Raw genomic sequence first — 16,566 nt, 5'->3', positions numbered from 1 at the left:
CGGCTTCTTCTGCCCGGGTGCGGACGTCACTTCCGCCGAATCCCTGACCTGCTGCTAGGACCGCGACGGGAACTGGAGCCGGAGGTCCCCGCGCGGCCCGGGCCTGGCGCCCTGAGGGGAAGAGCCGCCCAGCCCGAGGTGAGAGGGGCGTACTTGGTCGAGTGGAAGTTGAACGCATGCACCAGCCCTGAGGGCAAGATACCTCTGAGCCCAGGGAAGGATGAGGACACACCTGATGCCCAGGTGTATGGGGTGGGGGGGCAGGGAAACACACCTGGTAGGTATAACTGACTTTGGAAGGGATCACTTATGTCCTGGGAAAAACAGGCTTTTCCTAGAGGCTGAGAACATACACCAACTGATTCAATTAAGGCCTGGTGGGAAGGGCCCGAGGAAGAGAAGGTGCATAGGGTGGAGGAGGGGTAGATCACTTGAAGAAAAAGGGAAGAAACACTAAAGGAGGGTGAAAGGCCAAGCCGTGCATGACATCCTTGAGCCCTGGAAAGGGCTTCATCTCCTGATGGGGAGAAACACCTGCATGGGGATAAGCTCCAAGAGACTACAGACTTTACCTGTTTTGTTCACTAATGCGTTTCCATGGCCTCAAATAGTGCATGGCACATAGTAGGTACTCAGTAAATTTCTAATGAATGATCACCGGAGTCCTAATGGGGTTGGAAGGTCATGAGAAGACACCCAAGGCCAGGGTGTGCATGTGTAAAACTATGCACCTTGCAGGGGAGAGATACATATGCTACCTGAGGGAAAGAGTGGTAGCTAAACCAGAACACTCAAGCCCTGGAACAACCTCTGACAACTCAGAAATAGTAGGGGAGACCTTTCTCTTCTAGAGTTCTGGCCGGTTTCCTTAACTATTTGTGTTGGGCTTTGCAGGGCGCTGGGGTGGAGACATTGACTCCAGTCCCTTCCCTAGCCATGACGGACGGGATCCTAGGGAAGGCAGCCACAATGGAGATCCCCATCCATGGGAATGGCGAAGCTGGGCAGCTTTCTGAGGATGATGGGCTGGAGCAGGTGCTTCTGTTTGATTTTTCTCCTTATTGTCAGTTTAGGAATCCCAACTCATAAACCCTTGGCTTTCATTCCACTTCGGTTGCCTTCCCTAACTTATCCAACTCCCTTCAGCCTTTTTACAAATCTTCATTCTGATTCTATGCAGACTTCCCTTGTGTGCTTTCTCTATGATGCTTCAATCCAAGCTTGTTCTGACCCCCAAAATGCTTCAGCTGCCCCTAGTTCCTGAAGCCCCCCTCTTCTCTGGCCTATAGGACCTCCAGCAGGTGATGGTGTCAGGACCCAACCTCAATGAAACCAGTGTTGTGTCTGGTGGCTATGGGGGCTCTGGTGATGGACTCATCCCCACAGGTATGAATGATCAGAACAGGACCGGAAGCTTGAGTAGACAGGGGGAGAAGAATGGTTCTGGAAGTATAGGAGATGTCTGAGAAAGCTTGAATTATCTCTAGAGATCTTGGAAACTCCTGCTAGTATGAACCCTATGGACTCTCCTCACCCCAAAGCCAGTTCCCAGGGTTGGCTAACTGCTCCCATTTGCTATTTCCCCTGAGGCACACCCTTTCTCTGCTGCCACCACCTGAGTCAAGTTAAGGACTCTGTTCCACAGAAATTCCCCCTGCTCTGGAGCTTGATGCTGATTTGGAACTTTATGAGGCTTCTCAGAGTTTCACTTTAGACTCTAAAGCTTGGAGGAATAAACAACCCTGAATCTCACACAGACTTGGATACCATGTGGGAATGTCAACCAGGTGTCCCCTTATCAGGACCCACCAGCCTTGACTTCCCACCCCACACTCAGTGTATTTCCTCTGTTTCCTCTGCCCCTATACACCAGCAGCTCCCTCCTCTCTCCCCCTCCAATCCCCACCACCTTAGAAGGTGGCCAGATGTATATTGGTATTTTGGTCTCAAGGCGCAAGATATGAGCTCCTCCTAGTGTGTAGGAGAATCTAATTGCCTCTAGCGTATGTTCCTTCAGGAGAGTCGTTTTCAGGTGCTGGGAGGGAAGGATGGGTGGGAGCCACAGAGGTGTCTGGTTGTATCTGAGAGATGCTGGTGTCAAAGAACTTGGTCCTTTAGGGTCTGGCCGCCATCCATCTCACAGTGCCACTCCTGCTGGCCCCGGAGATGAGGTGGCTCGGGGCATCGCTGGAGAAAAGTTTGACATCGTCAAGAAATGGGGCATCAACACATATAAGGTGGGATTCAAGCACCTCATCCTTCCCCCAAATTCCCCCTGGGTACCTTTTTCCCTTCTCCTAGATCCTAATATTCCATCTATTACTGAGACTAGGAGCCTGGGTATACCGGGATAGATACCTGTTGTGGGGGCAAGGTGCTAGGGTCTCTGACCTCTTCCCCCACTTTTCAATCAGTGCACAAAGCAGCTGTTATCAGAGCGATTTGGCCGAGGCTCTCGGACTGTGGACCTGGAGCTAGAGCTGCAGATTGAGTTACTGCGTGAGACTAAGCGCAAGTATGAGAGCGTCCTGCAGCTGGGCCGGGCACTGACAGCCCACCTCTACAGCCTGCTGCAGACCCAGCATGCACTAGGTGACGCCTTTGCTGACCTCAGCCAGAAGTCCCCAGAGCTTCAGGTGCCTCTGCCAGGCCAAAGTGGGTGGGGGGACTGGGTCCAGGCCCTCCCAGGCAGTCACCCCTCAGCCTCCCTCCCTCCCTCCCTCCTGCAGCCCAGAGGGAGAACCCCTACAGGGTGGGCCCAGCCCTGCCCCCAGCAGCACTCACCTGTGGAGGCAGCCTAAGGGTTTGTACAGAGGTCCAGAAGTTGGAGGGGCTGGGGGAGGCGGCACACTAGGTGCCTCACAAGTAACCCTTCTCTGCATTGGTGAGAATGCCTTTGGTGCTCAGCCTAATCCGAGCCCCTCCCTTGCCTGCTGCACTAGCTTTCTCTGTTCTAGTCTTGTGAATTTATCTGAAACCCCGCCCCCACATTCCCACCCCAGGCATCCCCAGGGTGGCCCCACTAACTTTCTGGCTAAGAGAGCCTTGTTGGAGGCAGTCCTTGATTGTTTCAGTTTTAATGGCTGCTTCCTCCCTAGGGAAGAGGGGAATGAAGGGCCCTACAGCTCCAGTCAGGTAGGGACTCTGTCTTAAGGCTTGTCCCTCCCTTCTGCCCTCAGGAGGAATTTGGCTACAATGCAGAGACACAGAAGCTGCTGTGCAAGAATGGAGAGACACTACTAGGGGCTGTGAACTTCTTTGTCTCTAGCATCAACACATTGGTCACCAAGACCATGGAAGACACACTCATGACTGTCAAACAGTATGAGGCTGCCAGGTGTGGGCACTGGCAGGGCCTAGGGTTTGGGGAGTTGGCTGGCTTGGGTGGAAGTTTAAGATTAAGGGCATAAGAATTCAGGAAGGAAAGGAGAATGTGGAGAACAGAGAGGTGGAGATGAGCCTATATCACCCCCTTCCCAGGCTGGAATATGATGCCTACCGAACAGACTTAGAGGAGCTGAGCCTAGGCCCCCGGGATGCAGGGACGCGTGGTCGACTTGAGAGTGCCCAGGCTACTTTCCAGGCCCATCGGGACAAATATGAGAAGCTGCGGGGAGATGTGGCCATCAAGCTCAAGTTCCTGGAAGAAAACAAGGTGCTAAACTCACCCTTTTGACCCCAGCCTACCTTCCCATCTGTATCATTGACCCTCTCCTTAGACCCTCCCCATTATTGTATGGAGAAATGCAGTTTCACTAAGGAGCAAGATCTTCCCCTAGTCCCCTCAACCTCTGGACCTTTCCAGGTCTCCCTAATTCCAGTCCCTGGCCCTTTTCTGTTGAACAGTCAGCTGCTGGTCCTAGGATCATGACCAAAAAATCACACCTTGAGCTGCAGTACCAGAACCCAAGGTCTAGCAAATCAAGTCAGGTTTCTCCCATCCAATTGACCTTTCTCCTTTGACTCCCTTGGTGGAGTTCAGCCCCCACCCCAGAAGTACCATCAGAGCAGAGTGCATGTGACCCTGGTCTGGTCTCGGGCTCAGCCCCTCAAGAAGGGCACCTGAGTCCCAGCTGACCCTCTGGATTCCCAGATCAAGGTGATGCACAAGCAGCTGCTGCTCTTCCACAATGCCGTGTCCGCCTACTTTGCTGGGAACCAGAAACAACTGGAGCAGACCCTGCAACAGTTCAACATCAAGCTAAGGCCTCCAGGAGCTGAGAAGCCCTCCTGGCTAGAGGAGCAGTGAGCCGCTCCCAGCCCAACCTGGCTATCAAGAAGGACACTGGGAGGGGCAGTCCCAGGGTGGGGGAGATCGGACATGGGACATCCATTGCCAAGTGCTGTCTGGCATGGGCTCCTTTTCCCTGGCTGGGGCCTGACACCAGTTTTGCCCACATTGCTGTGGGTAGGGATGGGGCTTGCCGGCCCAGCAGCTGCTGCCCTGTCCCTTATCTTCTTGGCCACTGGGCTTTATTCCCAGATATCTTCCTTTCACTCCACAGCCAAAGGCTATGACAAAACTACTCCCTGGCCAATGGTATCACTCAGGCCTATCCCCAGCTCCTGGGGTGTGCCCCCTGACCAATGGCAGAGCCTCAAAAGGCCCTGTCAGCCAATGGCAGCTCTTATTGGGCTTCCCTGGGCCAATGATGTTGCCTCCAATACCCTTCGTCCCTCCTCTATGCGTGCCCATTGCAGAGAAAGGGACTGGGACCAAAGGGGTGGGAATAATGGGGAGCCCCATTTCTGGCCCTGCATCTAAATGGGCCTCCCCTCACTTATCCACCCAGTTTAATTGTGCTTAGAGCCCTGGAAGATTGGGACCTAGCACTAGGAATAAACCTTTCATAAAAGCAGGCCCAGTGAGGTCAATTTGTGGGGGACTGTAGGAGGGTGGGCTGGGTGGAGAAATGTTCAGTCTAATACACCAAGATCCTATCAAGTCAGAAGAATTGAGGCCAGAAAACTGAAGTCACAGGTTTTAAGAACAGTCTGAGGATCCATTCTCCCCCAGGCCCAGTTTGAGCCAAAGTTTTATTTGGCCTTTAGGTCAGCACCAAGATAGCGATGGATCTGAAGAGCACAGGGCCCGAGGGGCTTGGGCCTGTAGAACATCATGCATTCATTCATACAGCAAATATTTACTGAGTGCTTTTACTTGCCTGGCACTGCGCTAGACCCTGGGGAAACATCAGTAAATAAAACACGGTCCCTTTCCACAGTGCTTGTGGTCTAGTGAGGGATAGAAACAAGTAACCAGGCAACGACAATGTAGTGATAAGTACTAGGATACAGAGGTCCAGGGAGCTCTGGGAGCCCAGAGGAGGGGCATCTGTCCTAGACTGGGATGGAGATGAGCATGTCATCTTGAAAGCTAAGACTTAAAGGGTGAGTAAACAGCCAGAAGGAGTAGGGGAAAGAGCATCCTAGGCTGAGAGGCTAATATATGAAGGCCCTGAATAGGAGTCGAGGGATTGAATTTGGAATGAAAGATGCAGGGGGAGTGGCTAGAGGAAGACTACAGTGGTAAGGTAGTAAGAGATCACAGTAGGCCTTTTCAAGCCAATTAAGAACCTTTTCCCTTTGGAGGAGGGGAGGCATGAAGCCTTATCAGCAGAAGTATGATGGCATAGGTGAAGTCTAGGGCTGAGGAAAGTAGTCCTTATGAGGCTTAAAATAGTGTAATACCCAGACCTCAGTTCCTTCCTAGTGGGTAGTCTAGTAGCTCTGGCCCTACCTCCAAAGCAAGCATGAATCCTAAGGCCCATCATAAAGCGAAGGGGCACCTGAGCTGGGTGCCTGAACTCCGGTGGATGAGAGGTTGAAGCAGTTTCCAGGGCCCCTGCTACACCCAGATGTTGAGCCCAAATCTAAACTTTGAGGCAAGAAAGCTCCCCAGCAGCACTTTAGTCAGAGCCCAGGTGCCATCACATCTGCTCCTTAGCTAAGGAGAGCTCCAGAATGTTTCAGCATTCTCCCCTACCTGTGTGGAGGGCTGAAGGAAGGCAACAACCCAGTCAGCAGATCCTCATAGCACGGAGATCTGCAGCAGCCCGAGGATTTTGCCCTTTGTCACAGATACTGCAGCTCCCAGGCAGGCTTCCTGGGCTTTGGTCAGCCTGCAGTCATCTGACTGGAGCTTGATTATTAGGGGAGGGTTGGCCCACACACAAGACCCCACTTTATGAGTCACTGGAGATTTTCAACATGAAAGGTACTGATGAATTTCCAAGTGACTGGAGGCAGGACCTAAATGCAGAGCTCAAACGCTGGTTACACTACTTTCTAGCTTGAGTGATCAGGCCCTTGGTTTCTTCCGTTGTAAAACACGGCTAATAAAAGAAGCTACCTATTAACATTATGAGTATTAAAAGAGATGAAATATGTAAAGTGGTTCGTTATGTGTCTGGCACAATATAAGCACTCAGTCCCTGTTAACTGTTATTATAATTTTTATTACTTTCCACGGGGGCTGCTTTTCCACAATGTGATGATTCTGAGAATTGCTCTGGTCTTTGGAGTGTGGAAGGGAGTCGCTGAATGGTCTGAACCATAATTTTCTCGCCAGGGTGCTCCTGAGAGAGCCAGACAACTAGAGAGGAATCAAGTTCCCCCGCCTTTCTACCCAGTCACCATCTTCCAGAGCTCTGGCTACTGCCCTTCCAACCTTGGGGCCCAGAGATCCGTGCCGAGGTACAGACGATTCCTGTCTCCCAGGATCAACGGAGACGAGACCACACTAGCAAATTCCGTAGGAGCCCCCCAGAGAGCAGGGAAGGGCACCTCCAGGAGGCAGCCGGGACCGGCTCCCAGAGTCCTAAATCCCTGCTGTCCAGCTTGCCTGTTCTTGACAGAGCCTCATTTCGGCCTGAGACTTACTGTGCCGCCCTGCCCTAGAGCAGTTGGCAGTCAGAGGCAGCTGACGGGGACCTGGGGACCGAGGATCCGGGATCCGGGATCCGGCTCTCGGGTTCTCCAGCCGGCTAGCAGAGGCAGTTCTTGCCATAGGCTCGGGGGGGGGGGTGGGGGGGGGTGCGGGGGGAGGGCGGTGCGCTGCGGGCGGGGCCTGCGCGGCGGCGGGCGGGGCGTGGGTGGGTCTTCAGTCCCGGAGCCGCCCCCTCCCCCGGCTGGTCCGCAGCCCCGCCCCGGCCCCTCCCTCCGGCCTGTGCGGCGGGGTCCCGCGGCGGCGAGGGACGTGGGGCGGCGCCGCGGGCAGGGCCGGGCGGACGGGCGCTGGCAGCAGGGGCAGCGCGGGCAGCGCGGGCAGCGCCGCGGGCCCCTCGGAGCGGCCGCAGTCCGGGCCTTGGCCCTCCCATCCTTCTCCGCCGCGGTGAGTGTGACGGGCGGTCCCCGGGGGTGCGTTTGTATCCCTGTCTGCCCTGGTCTGGGGCCGGGTCCGAGCGGCCGTGCGTCTGTCCGAGCGTCTATGGGTGGGGGCACGGATGCTTTTCAAAGCTGTGGCTGTCTCTGTCCGTGTGAGGCGTGTCCATGTCCGTGGGAGCAGTGGGGGGATTCTTCGGGCTGTGGCTTCTCACGTGAGGTCCATGTTTGAGGGGGGCAGGCGCGGGTGGATGGGTGATGGTTCCTTGGCGGAGCGCGGGGTTTGGGAGCTTGTGTATGTTGGCAGAGGCCGAGGGTGGCGGTGGTGGTGGCGGTGGAGGGGGGCGGGTGGGGTTGCTGAGTGGGACTCTGGAATCTTGTGGCCCGGCCTGTCTGAAGGGTTCCTTTCTCCCTGATGCAGACACTTCTACCCCTTGCTCCCCTCCTTCATCTTCCTCAGGCACCAAAAGGCCCACTAGTCAGGATGGAGGACACTCTTTCCTCCTCTAGCACTGCTCCCCGGACAGGAAGCCTCATCCAGAGGCTGTTTCTTGTAGGAAAGGACCCCCCCCACCCCGGTTCCCCTGCAGCCTGTGCCCTGCCTGGAGGACCCCGAGCCCCTCCCTGGTCTGGCCTCCTCCCTTTTGGACTTGGCTACAGATCCTGGGCTGCAAACCTGCAGGGACAGATGGTTGCAGGCTGGAGGGGCAGGCTGCACCCCAGGGAGGTCATTCTGACTGAAGGCAGTCCCTGGGCTTGTTCCTGGTGTGGGGGAGTCTCTCATGTGGACTGCATGAACTCAAGATTGGCATCAGTAAGAAGATGAGATCTGGGAAGTTGGAGCAGGTGCTGAGGTCTTTTTCACAGGTCTGTCCCTGCCTGTCTGTCCAATTCACCAGAGCTCATTCATCCCCTAAGCAGGTCTCTGATTTACTGCAGAATTGGATCAGAGCTGCAGGCCTGACAGGTGCCTGCCTCTCTTGGCTTGTATGCCTCCAGTGACAGAGCACTTACTACCTTATGCTGTGGGAATGCTTCTTTATGTTAAGTGGAGGTCTTTTTCCTTGGAGCTTTGTTCACTTATCTTGTTATTGCCTTTGCTTTTACCTCTCTGTCTGGTGAGAGGGAACTACAGTGATTTAAGCAAGGCTCTCCTGTCACCATTGTATACTGAGCATCTTCTGTGTGCCAGGTACTGCCTTAGCCACTTAAGGGACAATGGCATTCTGGCTGAGAGAAGAGCTTGAGCAAAGGCCCACAGTTGGGATAGTACAGCCAGTGTTCAGAAAAACAGAGCAAAACCATACAGCTAGAATAGAGGGTGCCCAGAGGAAGTGTCATGAGTTCCCTAAACCTAGCAAACATTTATTTTGGAAGGGAGGTGGGGGCAACTACAGCCACCCTCTAACACACCTAGCCTTACCGTGGAAATCAGCAGTCAAATCCTCAAAGTAGTATGAGATGGAGTTTAAACCTAGGCATATATGACAATCTGTAGGGACCTTAGGCTGGAAAGATAACCTTGGAAATCTCAGATTTGGGGAACATAAAGATGCCCACACAACATGCAAGTAAGGGGCTGGAGTACGAACTTGCCTAGTCTTACCTTGCATTTGTGAAATTAGTGACAGTCAGGACTAGCTCCTAGATCTCTTGACCTTTTTCTAACCCAGACATATTTAGAGGCAGACTCAAGGATAGTCATAGCTTATATCTGAAAGGTGAAAGAAGAGCAGGAACTAAGAAGACTCCCAGATTTTGTGTGGTTAGATGGATGTTGGTGCCTTTTTTTTTCTTTTTTATTTGAGATGAGAAATGCAGCAGGAAGAGTAGGTTAGGGGGAAATGATTCAGTTTTAGGCTAGTCTCCATGCATCTTCCATGTAGAGGTATCCAAGGTACAGCTGGATATACAGGGCTGGAGTTCAAGAAAGTTTTCTGCACTGGAAATAAGGTTTGGGGAATCATTAGCAAGTGGATGGTAACTAAAACCCTGGGAAATGATGAGATTTCCCTGGCAGAGTATGAAAGTGAGAGAAGAAGACCCAGAACAAAGCCCTGGGAAACGACATTTAAGGAAGGGGCAGTGACAGAGCAGTCAGGAACAAGCGGAGAACTTAAATTGAGTGGTCATGAAAGCATCGGATACAGCCTCTAACCTTTTGAGTTTTGCTCTTTTGCCCAACTGGTTCATGTTTCTTAATTTTTCATGCTCCTGTTCCTTAGCTCACCTTTCCCAATGTATCTATCATACTCCTATTTGTCCCTCAAGGGCCAGCTCAGATATCCCTTCCTCTGGAGGCTTGTTCATTCTCCTCCACCACCTTCTGACTCAGAGTCTTCCTCCTCTTTGCCACCATAGCAGTTTGAATATGTCAGTATCATGACACTTATCACATTGTAGTTATATATTTCCATGTCTGTTTCTACACTTGTCTGAAGGACAAGTAATATGTCTCTTTCACCTTTGCATCTCCATTTCCAAGTTGAAGGGCCTGGTCCAGAGTGTGCTCAGAGGAGTTTGATTGATAGGTTGATCAGCTGATCGAATAGTTCTTTCACCTACTCAGTCTGGAAGTGGTGGGGGAGATGGTACTGTGAATTTCATCACTCTCCTTCCTTGCCGATCTTATTGAAAGAATTCCTTGGCTTTGAGGACTTTACCTCCTCCTAGGCTTCATCTGTTCCAGAGAAACCCCAAAGATTATAACCTGTAGTCATTTGACATTTTGCCAAGGCCTCAAAAAACCAAATACACCTGGAGGCTAGTGAGCAGGGGTGAGTCATTTTAGGAAGCAGCCGAGCCTTGATAAACCTCCTGCATCCACTATTTTAACAATGCCTTGGTTATCTACCTCAACTCACAGCTGTGTAAATCTGGGACTCTCCTGAGGTTGTAGGAGGAAGTCATGGGGGAAATGAGATGCTGTTTGAGAATTTGGAGAAACTGAAAAGCCTTGAAACACATCCCTTGCACATGTCAAGGATCCAGTGGAGTCAGCAGCACTGGCTGTCTTCATTTGCTCACAGTCGACTTCCTCTTCAGCCCCCTGGATCTGGCTTCCTCTCCTCTAGCCCCTGGAAACCACACTCTCTGAATTAATGACAGTTTCTCCTGGGCTTTAAATCATGGGACCTTTCTGCAGCATTTCACAGTGAGATTGTTTCCTTGTCATGAAGCTTTATTCTCACTTGGCCTTCACAGTCTCCCTCTTTTCTGCTTCTCTTGCCTTTCTGGCTGCACCTTTTCCATTTCTTTCAGGCTTTGCTTTCTGGGCTTATCCCTTAAATGTTGAAGTTCCTTGGGGCACAGTCACAGGCTCTCCTTTCTCATCTCCAGGTGATGTCATCCACTTCAAATCTTTATCTTGAAGCCAGACCTCTTTCCTAGGCTCCAGCCTATCTTTCCAGCTTCCAGCTGGACCTCTCCACTCGAATATCTCATAGGCACCTCAGATTCATCTTATCAAACACTGAACTGAACACTCTTTCACCCCATCTGCTCTTCTTCCAGAGTTTCCAAGCCAGAAAACAAAGAATCATCTCTAACTCTTTCTTCTCCCTCTACTCTTCACATCAAACAATCTAGCCATCAAGTTCTGTTGACTCCTCCTTATGAAACCCCCTTTTCTCAACCTCCCCTTTGCTACTCCTCTAGTTAATATCACCATCATCTCTCCTCTGGAATATCTTAGTAGCCTTTTAGCTTTTCACTTGTGTCCCCTCTAAACTATTTTCCACACAGCAGTCAAAAATTTACTGTTCTGGCTCTATCACTCTATACTTGCATACTCTCGACCCCCTCCCCCCCCAACACACACACACACACACACACACACACACACACACACACACACAAAGGTTTCCTTTGCTCTTTGGATAAAATGTTAATCCCCTAGCCAGTACGGGTAAAGTCTAAACTCCTTAATAAAGCCAACAAAGCATTGTGTGATCTAGCTCCTGCCTACCAACCCATCTTGTTTCATAGCCCTTCCCTGTCCCAGTGTATGACTCAGTCTCCTGATGCAGAAGTCACCATGCTCTCTGAAACTCTCACTCACCCTGGAGCTCTCAACTTGAATGATACTTTCTTTAGGAGGATTCCCTTGTCCTTCAACCTCCAGTATCCCTGTCCTCCACCCCAAATCTAGGTAAGGTGACCTCTGTGCTCCTGGAGCAACCTATGCTTCCCCATCATAGCCCTCACCATATTGCACTGCAGGGATCTGCTTATTAGACTGGAATCCATGAAGGCTAAGCTGCAGCGATTTATCTTTGAATTCCCAGGCCTAGCAGAGGTGTTGAATGAATGACAAATGAGGAAATGAGGTACCGTTAGAGCTGAATCATACAACTGGGTGGGATAAGAGAGAGGGGATGACAGTAAAAAAGAGGATGATATCTCAGTTCTGGGTTCAAGGTCCTCCAAGTGTCTGCTGTGATGAACAGTCCACTTAAACCATTGACAATAGGACCTTGGGGGCAGATCTCTAGGGTGCAGTGGGATGGGAGAGGTGGAAGTAGAAGTCCAGGAGAAGAAGGGAATCTAATGATCCAGACAGGGCTATGGCGTCAGAGGCTGCATGCCCAGCAAGCCTGGGTGGGGAACTGAAGCAGGAAGGGGAAGAGAGGGAGGAGCTGTGGGACCTTGGATGTAGCCCAATCCCCACCCCTTTGTGACTGGCTGGGAGAGCCCCTTGGGCTTGGAGAGAGGTGGAGCCTGACATTAGCTGCCCCAGCTGGGCCCAGTAGACCACTCCTACTTTTCCTCCCTGCCCTCCCCTTTATTAGACAGAAGCTTCAGCTTGGCTCTGGCCTCCTGTTCTTTCTGGCCTCAATCTGTCCCCCCTCCTGCTATGTTATCCTTGTATTAAGTTTCCAGATTCAGAACCAGTCACCTCTGGAGAGAGAACCTCAGCATCTCAGTGTCCACATCAGGAGAGGATGCTCTCAGGGAAGCCCTTCCAATCCTTCTCATGCCCACCTTCCCTCAAACAGAAGGCACATAAGCCCAGATTCTCTCTGGTCCTCCTTAACCCTGGAGAAGTCTCTGGGACTGGCCCCACTGCATTCATACACTCGTTCATCCGTTATCTTTAGAGAGGCCCATGATGCATGTAGCCAGGTACAGATAGTGTTGACTTGCTCCTAGTTGCTGCCTGTTTTGAGTATTGCAGTTATCTTTCTGCTTCTCTTCATGGCAAGATTCCTCTCATTAATTGTCTACATCTGCTGTGTTAATTTCTTCATCTCCATTCATTTGTTAGTCCCTCTAACCTGGCTTCTGCCCCTGCCACTCCACCACACCAAATCTGGTGGACACTCTTCAGTCTTCATCTTATCTCACCACTCCTTTCTTGAATCACTCTCTCCTCTTGATTCCCTTAGTCCCATACTCCCCTGGTTTTCCTCTCATTGCTCTAATTCTCCTTCACTCTCCACTCCCTGTTCCTAGGTGGTCTCATCCATTCTCGTTGCTTTAAGTGCCATTAATATGCAGTGCTTCCAAATTAGTAAGCAGTCCAGACCTCTCCCGTGAGCTCCTATATTTCTTACTTGACATCTTCACCTAGATATCACACAGGCCCCTCAGACTCAGCGTACCTGAAACAGAATGCCCCAGATCACCTCCTCAGCCCTGACTGTCTCTGCATGGCCCACCATTTGCTCAAGGGAGAAAATGGGGGAGTCATTATTGACATTCCTTTCCCCCTCTCACATCCAGTCCATCATGATGTCCTTTGATTCAATCTCAAGAGTGTTTCTCAAATCAGTCCAAGTTCTTACCAATAGCTCTGCTGATACCCAGTATCATAGTGAGGAACTGGGTTAGCCTCCTAACTGGTCTTCCTGCTTCTACTCTGGCTCCTCTTCAATCCTCATAGCTGCCAAAGTAGCTTTTTAATTTATTATTATTTTTTTTTTGTAAATTGCATCATTTCTCTCCCAATTCAGGAGAAAATCTAGATTCTTAACATCAGGGTCCTTCCTGATCTCATTTCAGCCTACCTTCCCAAGCTTATCTCTTGCCTTTTATTCACTTTGCTCTAACCACATGGTGCTTTCAGTTTCTCAGTGAGCCCATGTCAAAGAACTTTTACTCATGTTCCTTTAGCCTAGAATGACTTTCCTCCTTCACTCTCTGATGCCCCTACCCTTATCCCTACCATTTTCCTTCTGTCTCTAAGTGCTCTGCTTAAAAGTTACCTGCTTGGAGCCCAGCCATTGTGGCTCAGTGGTTGAGCATCGACCCATGCACCTGGGGGTACTGGTTTGATTCCTGGTGAGGGCACATGCCCAGGTGGTGGGCCCAATCCCCAGTGGGGGGCATGCAGGAGGTGGCCAGTCGACATTCTCTCTCATCGATGTTTCTATCTCTCCCTCTCCTTTCTTCTCTCTCTCTCTACTATCAATAAACAAAAAACTTTTAAAAATACAAGTTGCCTGCTTGGAGAGGCCTTTCCTGATCATTCAGTCAAAAAAGTGTTCTTCCTCATAGGATACTTTTCTTCTTTATAGTGCTCCCCTCCCCCAGTTCCTAATTATATGTTTATATTATTTACTTTTAATATATCTGTCACCACTTCTCTGCCACAGGGACAGTGACCAAATCTGTTTTGTTTATCACTCTATCCCCAGTGCCTGTACAAAGTAGGCACTTAATAAATATTTGTTGAATTACTGAATTAATTCAATAAATACAGATTGATCCTATGTCAGGCTCTGTACTAAGTGCTAGGCTATATACGTACACACACACACACACACACAATGCCTATCCTCAAGAACTCTGAGTATAGTGGAGGAAGCAGAAGTAACAAGAAAATTATAGTATAGCATATAAGGGCTAGGATGGAGGAAATACAGGGTGCAATAGGACACAAAGTTGGAGCACCTTACCCAGAAATCAGGGAAGGCCTTCTGGAGGAAGTGACATTTACATGGTGACTGGACAGACCAATAGGAGTCAGCCAGGCAAAGTGGAGATTGGAAGAGGATCTCAGGCAGAGGGAACAGAATGTGAGACTGCCCAGTAGTAAAGAGAAGAAGGAGTTTTCCAGGAACTAAAAGAAAATCAGTGTTAATGATCATAAAATCATGAGACATGAGGTATGGGTAAAGCTAAGCCATGCTGACAAATTTAAGAAGTTTGGATGTTGTCCTCTGAACAATGGATAACCATTGAAAGAATTTAGACAGGAAGTTAGTGACAGGATGGAATCTGTGTTTTAGAAGCTTCATTCCAACTTTGAGGGGGTGGTTGAGAAGCACAAGTAAGAGACAAGGATACTGGTAAGAAGGCTATTGCTGCATCTCAGGAGAGAACTGGCGGTCACCTGAATTGGGGGCAGCAGCTGTGTGGTTGGAGAAAAGTGGACAAGATATTTAGGAGGCAGAATCCACAGACCTGGATACTGATTGGATGTGGAAAAGAAAGCAGTCCTGGCAGTTGTGCTGAGACAGGGGGTCAGAGGTAGGAGGGGCTGTAGGTATGCAAAGGAGAGACACTCCATCAGGAAGGTCCCCTGGAGGAGCACTTGAGGGAGGCAGAGAAGATAGAGGGTGGGTGTGTCAGTGAGAGTGGGCATCTGTTTACCATGCACATGACATGTACTATTGCAGTGCTCAAAACAACCATTTGAGGTGGGGGCTGTTATTCCCAGAATTGTAGATTAGGAAATTGAGGCTCAGAGAGGTTATATGAATTATGCAAGGTCACATAGCTGGTAAGAGGCTGAACTGGGTTTGAAACACAATCTAGCCATGAGTCTGTACTCTTAACCATGGGCTACTCAGCCCACCTACTTCACCCTAGATCGTTGCCTGTCCTGCCCCTGGCAGGGAAGAAATGGGGCTAGTTCTCTGCAGGGCATTTGAGTGGTGGGGATCAGGTCAAAGAGGGAGTGCTGACTTAGCTGGTGCTGACCATTTCTCCATATACAGGCTGGTGTGAGTGGCAGGAGCCATCCGTGGGCACCATGGCAAAGAGGCAGGACAGCCCTGGCCCGGAGGTCCAGCCCATGGACAAGCAGTTCCTGGTGTGCAGCATCTGCTTGGATCGGTACCGGTGCCCCAAGGTTCTGCCTTGCCTGCATACCTTCTGTGAGAGGTGAGAGGGTGTGTGTACTGGGAGGGAGGAAAACCTTGCCAGGGCCCGCTGAGAGAGGAGTGGCATGTGCAAACTTATAAGAGGTGAGGGAAGTTTGTGTACACATGCAGGGGAGCAGGAGATGAGGGTTTGATGCAAGAATCCATGAGAAGACCAGAAGCTTCTAACACTGGGCCATGGTCCCTGCCCAGAATAGGGCCTTTTCTGCCCATCCTCATTGTCATCCTGGGGTACTGAGCAAAAGGCAACCCCTTGCAGCCTCTAGGCTTCTACCCACTATTCATTCACTCAACAATATTTATGTAACAAGTAACTATGTGCCAGCCCTGTCCCCAGCACTGGGTATGCAGTGATCAGCAAAAGCAGATATATCTTTGCTTTTAAAGAGCTTATGATATAGCCCTGGCTGGGTAGCTAAGTTAGTTAGAGCATCATCCCAATATGCCAGGGTTGCTGGTTTGATCCCCGATCAGGGTACATACAAGAATTAACCAATGAATGCATAAATAAGTGGAACAACAAATGGATGGGTTTTTTTTTCCTCTCTCTCCCTTCCTTTCTCTCTCAAATCAATCAATAAATTAAAACAATTTTTAAAGAGCTTATAGTATAGTGAAGGAGAAAGTAATCAAATAATCATATAGCCAGGCTACAGGTGAATGTAATATCGTACCCTTAATATGTGCTGCAAATAAAGTGCTAAGCTATGAGAGCCTAGCATATGGGATCTTATCGTTTGGAGAATCAGGGAAAGCTTCCTTGAAGTGCAGTCTGGAGGCTGAGTAGGAGTTAACTAAGTGAAGGGGGTGGTAAGAGCATTGCAGGCAGAAGGAAGAACATGGGAAAAGGCCGTGTTGTATGAGGGACTGTGTCAGGTCAGAGGGCCCAGAGGAGGCCTGGACAGGCGGAGCCAGCTAGTGTGATTGACAGTGGCATGGGAAGAAGCTGGAGAGGAAGGTTGAGGCCAGACCACATGGAGCTTTGTGGACCTGTTAGGGAATTTCCCCCCGAGAGCCACATGAAGCCTTTGCAGGATTTTAAACATGATCATATCTGTATTTGGACACTATTCTCTCTCTGGCCCTCATGCCTCATTGCGCTGCCTTGAGTGGCCTGGCCCTGGGTCTTCTCACA

The 16,566-nt window shown here is 50.5% G+C and overlaps 2 protein-coding genes across 2 annotated transcripts in view; both read left to right on the top strand.

Moving 5' to 3' along the window:
- The first annotated feature begins 43 nt into the window (after nt 1-43).
- ARFIP2 (ADP ribosylation factor interacting protein 2) lies at nt 44-4,856 on the top strand. Its single transcript, XM_036242216.1, has 8 exons — nt 44-138; nt 895-1,035; nt 1,290-1,386; nt 2,119-2,237; nt 2,415-2,636; nt 3,180-3,337; nt 3,481-3,655; nt 4,094-4,856. The coding sequence occupies exons 2-8, from the start codon at nt 937-939 to the stop codon at nt 4,247-4,249; spliced, it is 1,026 nt and encodes a 341-aa protein (XP_036098109.1). The 5' UTR covers nt 44-138; nt 895-936; the 3' UTR covers nt 4,250-4,856.
- Nucleotides 4,857-7,281: 2,425 nt separating this feature from the next.
- The window catches only part of TRIM3 (tripartite motif containing 3), a 29,414-nt gene continuing 20,129 nt past the window's right edge, over nt 7,282-16,566 (top strand). Inside the window, exons 1-2 of the mRNA XM_036242217.1 lie at nt 7,282-7,333; nt 15,267-15,432. Coding sequence (XP_036098110.1) covers nt 15,302-15,432 — 131 coding nt within the window. The 5' untranslated portion in view covers nt 7,282-7,333; nt 15,267-15,301. The remainder of the gene's footprint in view (nt 7,334-15,266; nt 15,433-16,566) is intronic.

Source organism: Molossus molossus, unplaced genomic scaffold (assembly GCF_014108415.1).
Source record: "Molossus molossus isolate mMolMol1 unplaced genomic scaffold, mMolMol1.p scaffold_m16_p_41, whole genome shotgun sequence".
Taxonomy (NCBI): Eukaryota; Metazoa; Chordata; class Mammalia; order Chiroptera; family Molossidae; genus Molossus; species Molossus molossus.
Note: the sequence above shows the minus strand (reverse complement) of the source record. Positions and strands in the feature narration are given on the sequence as shown.

Coding starts and splice junctions, on each gene's coding strand:
- ARFIP2 (XM_036242216.1), top strand. CDS start 937: ATGACGGACGGGATCCTAGGGAAGGCAGCCACAATGGAGATCCCCATC. Junction 1,387..2,118: donor TGATGGACTCATCCCCACAG/GTATGAATGATC, acceptor TTGGTCCTTTAG/GGTCTGGCCGCCATCCATCT. Junction 3,656..4,093: donor AGTTCCTGGAAGAAAACAAG/GTGCTAAACTCA, acceptor CTGGATTCCCAG/ATCAAGGTGATGCACAAGCA.